Source organism: Propithecus coquereli, unplaced genomic scaffold (genome assembly GCF_000956105.1).
Source record: "Propithecus coquereli isolate 6110/MARCELLA unplaced genomic scaffold, Pcoq_1.0 Scaffold134, whole genome shotgun sequence".
NCBI classification, from domain to species: domain Eukaryota; kingdom Metazoa; phylum Chordata; class Mammalia; order Primates; family Indriidae; genus Propithecus; species Propithecus coquereli.
This window is the reverse complement of record NW_012137636.1, coordinates 2,488,033-2,501,208: the sequence shown is the minus strand read 5'-3', so window position 1 is coordinate 2,501,208 and position 13,176 is coordinate 2,488,033. Positions and strand designations below refer to the sequence as shown.

At 41.8% G+C, this 13,176-nt stretch overlaps 1 protein-coding gene across 2 annotated transcripts in view; it reads right to left on the bottom strand.

Moving 5' to 3' along the window:
- The window catches only part of HERPUD2 (HERPUD family member 2), a 37,581-nt gene extending 34,210 nt beyond the window's left edge, over window positions 1-3,371 (bottom strand). The window contains exons 1-2 of one of the 2 annotated variants that reach the window (XM_012638785.1): window positions 3,062-3,371; window positions 2,433-2,861 (exon numbers count right to left, since the gene is read on the bottom strand). In XM_012638785.1, the coding sequence (XP_012494239.1) occupies window positions 2,433-2,579 (147 nt within the window). In that variant the 5' untranslated portion in view covers window positions 2,580-2,861; window positions 3,062-3,371. The remainder of the gene's footprint in view (window positions 1-2,432; window positions 2,862-3,061) is intronic. The other variant, XM_012638784.1, reaches the window with a different exon arrangement.
- Window positions 3,372-13,176: the final 9,805 nt, after the last annotated feature.

Genomic DNA, 13,176 nt, shown 5'->3' with positions numbered 1-13,176 from the left:
TTCTCTAACAATAAATACATGAACTCCCCAGCCCTAGGCTCCACCCACTCTCATTAACCTAGAAAAGAACTTCAGACATTACAATTCACTTGAAGAAAACTTGCCAGAGAAGAGAAAAAGTTTGCTACAAGGTTAGGTCATTAATAGACTGCATAGTATTTGGTATAGTCTCCAGAAGTGTCTGCAGTGTGTCTACAAGACGTAGGCAGCTCGGAGGGAGGAGAGAAGTTCTGCAACTGATCTTGTCGTCAAGTAGCTGACTAATACACAAGGGCACTGACAGTCCTCCACTAGTGATTAGCACTGCACAGGCAGAACTCCTGCCAAAAGCAGGCTTCTCCTGGGGCAGATAAGGCAACTTAAAAAAAAAAAAAAAAGTTTTAGTAAAGTGGTAACTCTTGGTCTACATACTGCAGACCATGTCCCTTTTGGTTTAATAACATAAACAAAGATCTCACATAAGTATATATGCTCAAGAAAAGTACTTACAAATGGTATTTAGGTGGTACTATGGAAGTCTATGACTTTCAATTTTGACCACTTTGAAAAGCTATTTTCCACTTCAAAAATGTGCAAAACTAATCATATGCAACAGGAAATCTTTTGTAAAAGAGAAATTTTCAAATTGTTACTCTCTCTATAAATTTTAAGTTTCAAACAAAATGTCTGAATAAATGAGAGCTCCAACTAGTTTGTTCCAAGTACTTAAATACTCAGGGCTTTCTTGCCCCCTACTAAAAATATTTATCACAAAGTACTGACAAACACAGCTAATGCCACCTAAGTTGTTTTTCTAAACCTCCCATTTTTGCAATAACTGCCCTATTTCTGTAGTTATTCTAGAAGACTAAAAACCTAACTAAACTTAATATTGCAACACTAGAACAGTCCTAATTCACAAATATCTTGATACAGATCAAATGCCTTCCTTACTTAGGTGCATAAAACAAGTGTTAAGCCTAAAGAGCACAGTTGCCTTCCAAAGGATCCATGCTTAAGTTTGTCTGATGACAAAAATATTTATCACCCTAAAATCCAAGTCTCTTCATTATTTAAACAAAAGGTTTAGTAACTGAACACTACTTAGTCAAGAAGAAAAATTTAGCTGGGTGTGACGGCTAGCAGTTTAGGAAGCTTGAGGCCAACAGTTCAAGACTAGCCTGAGCAACATAGCAAGACCCTAGTGCTCCATAAAAAATAGAAAAATTAGCCAGGTGTGGTGGCATGCACCTGTAGCCCCAATTATAATATTTGGGAGGCTGAAGCAGGAGGATTGCTTGAGCCTAGGAGTTTGAGGTTGCAGTGAGTTATAATGATGCCACTGCACTCCAGCCTGGGCAACAGAGGGAGATCCTGTCTCAAAAAAAGAAAAAAAGAATAAAAAATTTATGCAATGGAGAATGTGAAAGCCTCACTTTTGTACATAGTACTTTATAAGACATTACTCTTCTTTTCAAGTATTCTAAGACTTCTTAATTACCAACCATGTCGTTTCAAAACTGACTTTGGGGACAAATGGAGCTGTACTGTCTGTATTTTATTTATTATCTTTGTAATATCCAGATATGATTCAGAATGGAAAACACTGATCTACATATGACGATATGAAAGGAATAAAAAGATGTACCAAATGATGGGGGATGAAAGAACTGTTCTCTTCTAAAGAAATGTCGATGTATCCTCTACAGGAGAAAAATGTGAAAGGAGTAGTGTCAGAAGAAAGTGAACCCACATCTTTAACTCTTTGCTTCCTGAAACATATATAGTGGTTCTGTGTTTATATATATATATAATTTAAAATTCTTTCTATTTTTAGTAGAGAAAGGGGTCTTGCTCTTGCTCAGGCTGGTCTCTAACTCCTGATCTCGAGCGATCCTCCCATCTTGGCCTCCCAGAGTGCTAGGATTACAGGAGTGAGCCACTGTGCCTGGCCTATATAGTAGACTTCAAAGTATAATTTTTACAGGGGTCACATACTTAAATTTCCAAGAAAAAAACATTATTTTCAATTTCTATTCAAACTTCTGCACCAACTGTTGAAAGTAAAATGGGATTTTAGTCTATTACGCAATAAAAGCTCTAATATGGGTTGTAGTGCTTCATCTTTTTTTTTAAAAGGATGCATCTGTCATTCCCATATTAAGTTGATGACTTTAAGTCCAAAGAAAACGGTGTCCTTCCCGTGCCTGCCAATTCTTAAGTCTCTTGATATTTCTGCATACTCTTCCTAATTAACTGAATCTCATCAGGAAGATATTAATGATGGTTCGGACACTCGGGAGACACTCACAACCTCAGAACTCAAAATACTTCGCAGTCTACCAAGAGAGACCTATTTGATTCCAGAGGGGAGGGGAGAAACAGGGAGAAGGAAGGTACATGGCACGAAAAGCTGGTCAGAGCAGTTGCACCCAGCTTTTTTACACACTTACTGGTTTGCTAGGGTATACGTTAGATAGATGCATTTTTAGTTTCCCCACGGTCCAGTTCAAGAAGCAGCTAATAGTCTGGTCACTGTATTTCTGATTCGGTGCTTTAATGATGAGGGTCACAGGAATCTCCATCCCACTTTGGTCCATGATGCCTCCAAAGTCGGACGGAGTCAAGAGGAGCAGCAGTTAAGCCCAAATGAACCGAGGTGGTTACCGCTGGCGCGAATGGGATGAGAACGGAAGTGAGTTCTTAGTATTCCGTGTCCAGATTAGTCACAAGTGCATCGGGCGATATGAAGGCCATTGCCAGTACCAAGGATGGACAGAGGCGGTGGTGGCGGCGACGGCGGCGGTGGCGGCGGCGGGGTCTGGGTGCTGGGCCGTGGATGCAGCTCTCCCGGCCAGGTCCGGGCTCCGCCGGGCTCCGGACTGTAGAAGGAGGCGCGGGGAGAGAGAGTAAGCGATGAGAAGGGAGGATGGGAGGGGTAAGGACACGACCGCCGCGGTCACCGCCCCGCCCCCGCCGCGACCCCCAAGCTGAAACGCAACAAGGCCCCTACGCGACCGCCCCGCTGCGCTGGCCAGGGAAGGAGTTGGGTGGCTCAGGGCGGACAGCCGGGCGCGGGTACCTGAAAGAAGGCAGCTGGGCCCGCCACCGCCGCCCTTCGCGCCCAGGCAGGGCCGCCGGCCGCACAGTTCGGCCGGGCGTTCGCCCCTGCAGCCGCTCCCTTCCTGCTGCGCGGCGGCCACGAACACGGCCCAGCCCCCGGTCTCGCGAGGCGGCGCGGGTGGCAGTGAGAGAAGTTGGCCGAAGGGCGCGGCCCGGCTCTCTGCCTGACCCCTCGGGCTGGGTACCGCAGAGCAGGCACCAGCCGGGCGCGGCCGAGGCGTCAGCAGGTGGCAGAAGGGCGGGGACCGGAGCCGCGGTACCGGCTGCAAGCGCGGTGATTTTGTTGTTGTTGTGAGGAGGGTCTGGGTCCCCTTTAAGCCGGAAGGCTCAGGGCGGAAGTGCGTCACGCGCGGCACGCCCCTGCGCGTGGCCCGCCGGCCTCGCAGCCGCCCTCCGGTGTGCCGGGGTCAGCAGCTGTCGAGTTCCGCGTTAACCAGAAGCCGGTCGGGCGCCTTGGAGCCTGCCGGTCCTGCCGGTTCGCTAGGCCTCGGCCCCCGGCCACACGGAGGCCTAGCCACTAGTTTAGCTGGCGCTAGCATACCGTCTTGACCACACCCTGAAGATTTAGGAAGCGTTTCACCGTCCCAAGAGTTGTCTGCAAAAGTTAGCGTCCTGCCTGATGCTGAATCACACTTATAAAATTTTGAAGTCGTCTGTCTGTAAAGCGCGGTGCCAAGAGCTTTGGCGGAGAAGAGGCCGTGGGGTGCACTGCGGAAGGATGACAGGCTTTAAGTTAACGTGAAGTCCACCTGTACTTCTTGTGGGACCCTGGCTAACCTTTCTGGGCCTGCGTTTACTTTTCTAAATGGGGATGGTAATGCCTGCGTGACTGCCTACTGATGAGTAAATGATTTCAGTTTCCGTCTTGTTCCTCTTAATCTTCGCAGAAGTTGACAAGTGTTCACTGAGCACCTACTGCGTGTGATGAAGTGAGATAGCAGTATCATTTTTTTGTTTTATAGCTTAGACGTTGGAACGTAAGGTTATGTCTACTGCCCAAAGTTGCCTTACTCTTCATTTTCTGCCCTGGTTTAGGAGTCAGTATAGTTAAGTTAAATGTTAGAAGTGCGTTTTCATAGCTCCAGACTTCCACCTACAGATAATATAGGGGGCTTTGGGATCCGGTCTCTTTCCTTCTCGGCATCAGAAAGGGGAGCTTCGAGCTACCTACCACTGGATTAGTAAACAATGGGAAATTTTTCCCCTCCACAGCTAATGAAGTAGGATCCCTTACACCCTCCCTCCACTCCCCTTGCTCTTTATAGTAGAACACTTACCATGTCTTAGCTGTACTCAGTTAACTGCGCATCTGAAATGAGTGAAGTCCCTTTATTTCCAGTTCTGAAATGACAACTTGCTATGATGCAGGTTTTCTGTAATAGACTGTGCTACCCAGTCACTCTAATGGAACCTTAATTCTAGCTAAAAATACTATTTCAGACTCCCTTGCAGTTAGGGGCAGCCATTTGACACAGTTCTAGCCAATGAGATGAAAGTTGCTACCAGGGCTACTAAGAAAGCGTTTAGAAATAGTCCAGCTCTGCCAACCAGAGCTCATCCTTGCCCTACACCTGTCTTCTTTCCTGGACAATGTGAAGGAGTTACAGCACCCACAGTTTGCTCATGAAGCAACAAACAGGAGAACAAAGGCCTACATACCAAGGATGGCAGAGCAGAAAAATTGAAAGAGGCTGGGATCTTTCATGACATCATTGTGCCACCATAGAGGCCCTAGGCTGTCTGCCCTAAGACTTCCTGTTTTTTGTCAAATTCCTGTTTAAGCTAGGAAGTCCTAACTACTACATGACCCTGCAGCTCTTGTCACTTACGTTTGTGACTCCAACTTCCAGGAATCCTTTAGAGGTGATGTCGCCATCTCACATGGCACTCTGAAATGTACATTATTAATGAAGTGTACTTTAATAATTGTAAATATTAAAATAGAATGTGCATTTCACAGTGATAAGCACTATTTAAAACAGAGTCTATCAAAGGTCCACTGGCATGGACAAAAACATTTAAAATTGCAATGAACATCCAACAAATCAAAATACATAGGCATAAAGATGATATAATGTCAGACAAAAATGGTGGGGTTTTTTTTAAACTTTACAGCCACTTGAATTAAGTTAGTACCTAAAAATGTTTTTAATGATGTTGAACTTGGCCAGAATAACAGCAGTATGTAAATATCCTATTTTTGTTAAAATGTGTATTTACAGGTATGTGTATAAAACAATGTATAAAAGGGTGGTCCCCAGAATATTGATAGTGTTTGACTTGGAATTTGTGGTAGGAAAAATAATTACCATTGAGGGGATACAAGATCGCAGCAGTTGGTAAGAGGCGGCCATGAGCATTGAGCTGCCTGTTTAAATCACTGTACATGTTGCAGATAAGAATTGGAGATGTGAAAGAACAATTGCACATCTCAGTTACCGTTTGTTACTAAAGACAGCCCCTTATGAGAATTCTTAAGAGTGCGATGGTAATAGATAATAAAAGATTTGCAATTGTTAATAATAAATACTTCTCTACTTTAACAATATTAACTCTTTAGTACATGTAAGATAGTTTAGTAATTCAGGGTGATTTCTGCCCATGGGGTAACTCTTTTTGTTAACAAAGAAAATAGAAATTTAAAGAAAATTATTTGTAAATAAAAATTGATTTCCAGTATTTGTGGGATTTTTATTTACTTCCGCTTCTTTTAATCTTGGAAGTCAAAAGGAGGTCAGCTGCAAAACAGGTATTGATTCATTCAGTGAGATTCCAGTTTCTTTTAAAAATTCAGAGAAAATAAAGTGCTTGTCACTGAGTTTTTCATACTGAAATTTGGAATATCCTCCAGAAAGCTAAAATACTTTTATCATGTTGAGTAATACAGTTTGTGTGTTTGTTCAATAGCTCTCTTGGAAAGAAAGACTTTACTCAAACGATGATCTTGCAATTGCAGACTTCAAAGATGATAGTGGCCATCTGGCTTCTGATTCCTTCCGTTTCTACTTTCACCATCCTAGTCAGTTTTTTAAAGATGCTGTGTCACAAAGCATCTAATCAAATCTTAATCAAGTTTATTGTTTTTAAAAAAGTGAAAACCCACACTGGAAGCCTAGGAAAATTAGCTCATTTCAATACTGTACTTTAAAAATCTTAATTGGTCCCAGATGTTTGATCATAAATCATCTTATAGAAAATGGAACAAAGAAAACCACACATGCATTAAATGCCAATAAATGGGTGTTTTGACTGTTGTGTCATCTAATGAATTCTCAGAACAGCCCTGAGAGATAGTGAGGACACTGAAGCTCAGAAAGGGTAAATGTCTTGCCCAAAGACACACAGCTAGTAAGTTCCAAATAAAGTTCTGATTCTACTAGAATGCACACTCTTTCCACTATATTGATATTTCTTATTTAGAGATAACCATTGGTAACAACACACTTTCAGGAGGAAAAGGCTTTCAGGAACAACATCTTAGAGGTCATCTATTATAGATCAGTCTTCCAGATACTGCCAGAATGAATCACTCTTACCACATCTCTGAAGTGAGATTAGCCAACCTTGGCTTAAACCTTTCCAAGGAGAGGGAGTGCCATAGTTTTCTCTACAGCATATCCTGTTGTTATAAGTGAAGTGAAAGTTACATTCCTATAATTTGTCATTAGGCCTACTCTTCCCCTCTTGATCAATCCAAGATGTGTTTACTCTTATTCCACATACTAAGCCTTCAAATAGACAACTATAAAATGCTCTCTGTGTTTTCTCCAGACTAAACAGCCTTAGATTCTTCAACCATCCTTAGGAACAGTTTCCAGATCTCCCAGAATAGTGGCTCACTTTTGGACTAGTTTGTAATAGACCTCATAAATTATGGTGAACACAACAAGCACAGTAGTTCAGACATGTGATTTTCTTAGAGTAGTCTTCATAAGGACAAATCTGTATTTCTACTAGTTTCTATATTAATAGAAATCCACCAAAACTGGTTTAGCATCGAATTTCCTGCTTTTCAAGAGCTGTATGTCCAGTCAGTGTTTAGAATGACCATTTGGCTGAGAGAGAAGCCTCTAATTTTTCTGATGATTCAATCTAATGACTTATTTAGGATAATACTTGGAGAATATTATAGCTAAATGGCATCTCACTGATGCTCCTCTAGGTGACCTGGGCGGTGGGGGAGTTGGGAAGGAGGGATCCCTTATATTGTTCACCCTTTGAGAATTTTGAGTGTATGTATTAGTAGTCTATTGCTGCAAAACAAATTACCTCCAAAACTGTGGGTCAGAAATTTGGGAGCAGCTTAGCTGGCAGTTCTGGTTTGAGACGCTCATGACATTGCAGTTAAGATTTCAGCTGGCATTCAGTCTTCTGAAGACTTGACTGGGACTGCAGGATCTACTTTCCAGTTGGCTCACTCATAAGGCAGGCACATTGGTGCTGGTTATTGGTGAGAAGTCTCAGTTCCTACCCATGTGGGCCTCTCTACAGAACTGCTTGAGTGTCCTCACAACATGTCAGCTGGATTCCCCAGAATGAGAGATCCAAGAGATCCATGTAGAAGCTGCAGCGCTTTTTATGACTTAATCTTAGAAATCACACACTGTCACCTACATCATGCTTCTTGGGTACATAGAGCTGCACTGAGTCAAGGCAGGAGGAGAGGAAATAAATACAGGCATGAACATCAGAAGGTAAGGATCATGGGTCGTCTCATATTGGAGGCCAGCCACCGTAATGTGCCTTCCCAAAGCATAGCAGGTCATGATAGATACCCCTTTCCTTCTGCATACTACTATCCAAGTCCAAATCCCAACACCAGTATTGCAGTTGTTTTACAACTGCTTGTCTTTCTGCTGGCAATCAGCCTCTGTCTTCCCAAAGGTCTTTCACTAATTTCCTCCCCGCAAATTTAGAACTATAACACTGTTGGCTCTATTTCTCAAACATTTGTCTTTGTTACTAAAAAGCAAATATAGTAGAGGTGGGGGAAATTTCATTTGCTACTCTACATTCAAATAAAGTTAAGAATATGTCACTATATTGAAACAAACCTGGAGAAGAGTCTTTGGCCTACCCCAGAGGTTCTTAATCTAGGTTCAGGGATCTACATCTGAGATGCATATACCCCTGAATTGTCTATAAGACTGTGTGCATTTGTATACATGGGCATTTATCTGAAGGGAGAGTCCATGGCTTCTATCACCTCCTCCAAGAGGCATTTTGTAATACCTTTCAGTGTCCCAATGAAATCCAGTCCTCACTGTGAAGCTTTTCCAGTTAAAGGAAATGTACCACTGAGCCAATTATTGCCTTAGGGCTCCAAATATACCTTTCATTGCCTGCTTTGTGATAATAGAAATAAATCCTGTAAATGTCTCCTTTTCCCACTGGCATGAAATTAAGCTTTGTCAGTAGAGGGCATTGGAGGAACACTGGAGAAAGGAGAAATTTCTCTACCTGTGTAGTGTGCTCCTTTAGGCAGGTTCTTACAATGCTTGTGGCTTCTGTAGCACTCAGTTCCAGCAGTGCCCAGTGGCCAGCAGTGTGTAGCACCTCCCATGAACATCTCCAGGAACCCTCTCATGTAACTTTGCAGGCAACTCCTGTGAAGAGCTTTCCCTGGAACTCCTCAAGTGGCTTTGCAGGTGTTGTACTAGTGCAGTGCAACAGTACAACACCAGTACAACACCAGTGCACCAGTACAACACCCTCCATCAATGGCTTCCCTTCACACCCTTTGGATAGCTTTGCACCCTCAGCACATTTCTCTGACATCGAATGAACCACAGTCAGGGGACATCTTCTGTGAGAATCTATCTCGGCCCTAAGGGCAGTGGCTGATCCCAAATCTGCTTTTCCTATATTCTTTAGAATTCTCTTTGCACCTTACTAGCCATCCCCTTATTACTTTAATTCACTGTTATAAGTAATAATTCTTTATAGATAACCTTCCATATTAAAAATAGTGTGTGGTTTCTATCTCTTGATTGGACCCTGACCGATACAGAATTGGTAGCAGGAGTGGTCCCAAGAGATGGACACACAAAGATAAAATTTGAGAATTGGTTTTGGTTGTGCCCTTTGGCTGAGCTCCTCCCCAGTGGGAAATGAGATGCTAGAAATCCATGGCATACCAGGGCATTACAAGTGATCAAACTATCTTCTGTGGTTAATTGTGATGACGTGCCAACTGAAGCAAGTGGCTGACCCAGTGGTTGATGCATTTGCCAATTATGGCAGTGAAGATGACTATAAGGACAGCGGTATGGGATACATTTTTCTGCGTGTCTTTAAGCATTTATGTAAAGGAAATGGCAAGCCCATGTTTTTCAACTCTCAGCTGAAGTCACAGTCTGTGACCAGAATGCTTCCATGACAACTGTAAAAGAACCTTTTCATTCTTGCAGACATAGGGGTGATATTGTTGAAAATTAAGCACTAAATTCATTTTAAGGGTTGCTGAATTATAGTAATAGGTGAATTCACAGTGACATCCCATTTTTTATGTGAAAGGGCATTGATTGCTGTAGAATGGGATCCTGAAAATTGGAATGGGGACTTCGGCTGGGACCCAGATAACACTGACAATCTTGAAACTCCAAGTCATTCTAAGTTTTGCCTGTTTTGCCTGTTAGCAGTCCCTCTGGAGACTAGCCTTCCTTTGCTTGAAAACTCTATGATAACCTCACCTGGGGCAGATTCCTTAAAAGGGGTTCTTTCTTCTCCTCAAGAGCCATCATAACCACCCCCTATTGCCACTAGACCTATAACTATGGTTAAATTTCAGTGTGCTCCACAGGGACAGGGGAACACACTATGAGCCAGGAAGAACTAGCTGACACATTAAAAGAATTTCAAGTCTTTGCTAATATATAACATAGCAGTAGAAATCTGGGGAATATGTGTGGGAGTGTATCCTAAGGGTGTTAGACCAAGGAGGGTAAGATATGGGGCCAATCAATTGATATACTTGCTAGAGATTCCAGATTTCATATGTTAGCTCATACAGCTGAAGGTAGCTCTTAAAATTTATTGGTTTGTTGACTGAAACCTGGACTCAAAGGCAGCCTACATTTAATACAGCTGAGATGCCAGAGCTTTTCTGGTGTGATATGGAAAAATCAATCCAAGGGCTTAGGGAGATCGGAATGTTAAACTGTATCATGTGTTACCAGCATGCCCACCCCCTCTATGTTCCATGAGAAGGCCCTTAAAGCCCTCTCTTCACTAACGCATTGAGAGGTACATTAGTGAGGGGAGCGCCTGCATTCTTGTAAAGCTCTGTGGTTGCTCTTCTTTGTAGACCAGGTGTATCTGCAGGGGTTGCTGCCATTGAGAAGAACTTCCTATTTAGGGTGCCACTTGGGAGACCGCACCCTGGAAGAATGGGGATATGTTTTATGGGATAAAGTATATACTTTGAATTGGAGACCATCATATGCAGAGAGGTATGTGGATTCTAAGCTCAACTTCAAGAATATTTAATAGCCACCATTTCCATTAATATTTGTGGCAGTCACTATTATAGAGGACACAAAGAACAGTAAGATACTTGCCTACAAGGAGTTTTCAATCTAGTAGAAGAAAATAAGGCAAGCACACAAGCAATTATAAAATACAAAGTAAGGGAGGTGCCCTAGGCCCTTTGGTACCCTCAACCACCATATGTCTCAGCCAAAAGCAGAAGAACAAAGTAAGGGAAGGATATGATCTACTATATCGAAGTGGGCCAGGGCCATTTGCAAAATGCAAACAGAAATCTGACCTGATTCTTCCTTCCCTCAGTCTTTTCCAATTTTTCCTCACATTTCCTCCAGATTATACCTTCATTAAAATTCCATCCATTGCTTTTCCTCAGGCCTCACTGGGACTCTTTCAGTTTGGCCTCCAGGGAAAGACACCCAGCTGTGCTACAGGAAATAAGATGGACCCCACATGACTAGGCCTACGTGTCTACCTCACTCTTATTAATGCCTGCTTCCCCGCTGTGCCGTCCTTGAGGACAACCTCATCTTTTTCATCACACTCTCCACCATCTCCACCCATGTCACTGTCAGTATCTGCAATGATTTATGTTGGTGGAGTCTTCCTAATTGATTGTGTTAAAATTTTGAGGCCAGATCTAGGATGAGCAGAATAACTGATTAGTTTGACTGACAAGGGTGTGAGGAATGGGAGAATGACAGCTAAGTCAAGTAGTTCAAATGCTGCATGCCAGAAACCCATTTCGGTCATTCATTCTAAGGATTTAGCACTCCCAAGTTACAGATTTTTATAGTTCTTATCTTGTCTTGAAAAGATTTCCGAAAACATGCATAATAATTTTTAAATAGTTACATAACTGGTCAAGCAAAAAGGCCAAAGTTCTTGAGAAAATCTTGGCTGAGTTCACATTCTTTTTCCCATCTTAGTTTCTTTGTGTGTTTCCCTTCATGACTCCCTAGGGTTTATAAACTAGGTTGAGTCTTTGAAAAAGCAAGCTAGCTTTGACTAAGAAAACTTGCTAAATTTCAAGCTTTAGAGAGTAACCGGACAGCTTCTTGAGTATAATCTTCATAACATTCATTTTTAAGGCATGCAGGAGTTTATCTCCCTGAAGGGATTTATGTTTCACAACTTTGATATTGCCCAGTGCAAAAATGCTCAGTTCTGTTGCAAGAATGTGTAACTAAGATCACTCCAGAATGAAGACAAAGCAATTTAACATTAGTGGAGTGCCTATTACAACTGCGGAGGATGCTAGGTGTTGTTGTATAATGATCTCTTTGAATCCCTTCGAGATAAACTCTGAGCCCCCACTTTCATACTTATCCTGCCATACCCTTAGCTACTTCCTACACTTCTGTGTGAAATGTAATATTGCACTTACTACATAATAATTACTTCTAAGTCTGTCTTGTTCACTAGACTGTGAGTTCCCTGAGGCTAGATATTATGCCTTAACCATTTTTATATCATTGTTGTCCAGGAAAATTCTTTCTGCATAGTTATAATAAATATTATGGAGTAAATGATAATACTTATTTTAGAGGGAGGGAAATGAGCTGTAGAGAAGTAATTTGGCTGAGGTCACCCAGTTAGTAATTGACAGAGCTGTTACTACAAGAGCCCTGGAATTTTCTTCAAGGTGTTTCTCTTTAACATCATTTCTAGCTGCAGTTTTGTAGTATTTTTGTGTAACTGTTTCATGTCCTCTCTTGTGTGCGACAGTAGACAGTAGAGTGTCTGGGAGAATCTGGGCCGTATGGAGATTTACCAAAAAAAAGTTAAGCAAAAAGACCCCAGAAGTGTCACAGGGACAAAGTTCAGAGGCAATGGGGGACAATCATTCTTCAGACATCTGCTAGGAATTTCATGCAGCTAAAAGCAGCATCCCTGATTAACTATAAACTTGCTTGTTGTCTACTCAGCAGAACAGAGAAAAACAACCACAGGAATTTCAGCATTGCACCCAAGTCTCATCTCTTAAACACTTTCATCTCTCGTTTAATGATTGGCTATACCACAGGCCATTCTCCTGCTAACTCCTTCTCTGCCAAACTCAGTATTTTAATGTATTAATTGTTTTTTGCACATATTGCTAGAATCTCCCATAATTATTACGTGTTTGTAGCTTTTCTCTTGTGTCTATGAAAGTCATTCTTTGATTAACATAATCATCTTTTATTTACTCTCACCCAAAATTGCAGCTCATAGCATAATGTTTCAGGAAGGGAAAATTTGGGGGCATCCTCCTTATAAACCTCCTACATTTGTGATGATACTGAGGAATCTGTGGCAGTAAATAAGCTTGAAGAAAGAAAAGAAATCTCAGCTTAAATTGATACTTTTTCTCAGATTCATGTGAAAGATGATATTCTTGGATCCTTACCATTTATATATTAGTTCTCTGGTTTTTCTCAAAATTCCTTTAGAGAGGGGAGAGAGAGGGGGAGAAAAATAATAAAAATAAAAATTTAGAAATTAAAAAAATTCCTTTAGAAACCTCCATTTTGGATACATGGTCTCATTTTGACTTAATATTATTATTATTTTCAACAGAAACCATTTTTAGATTGCTATTTCATAGGA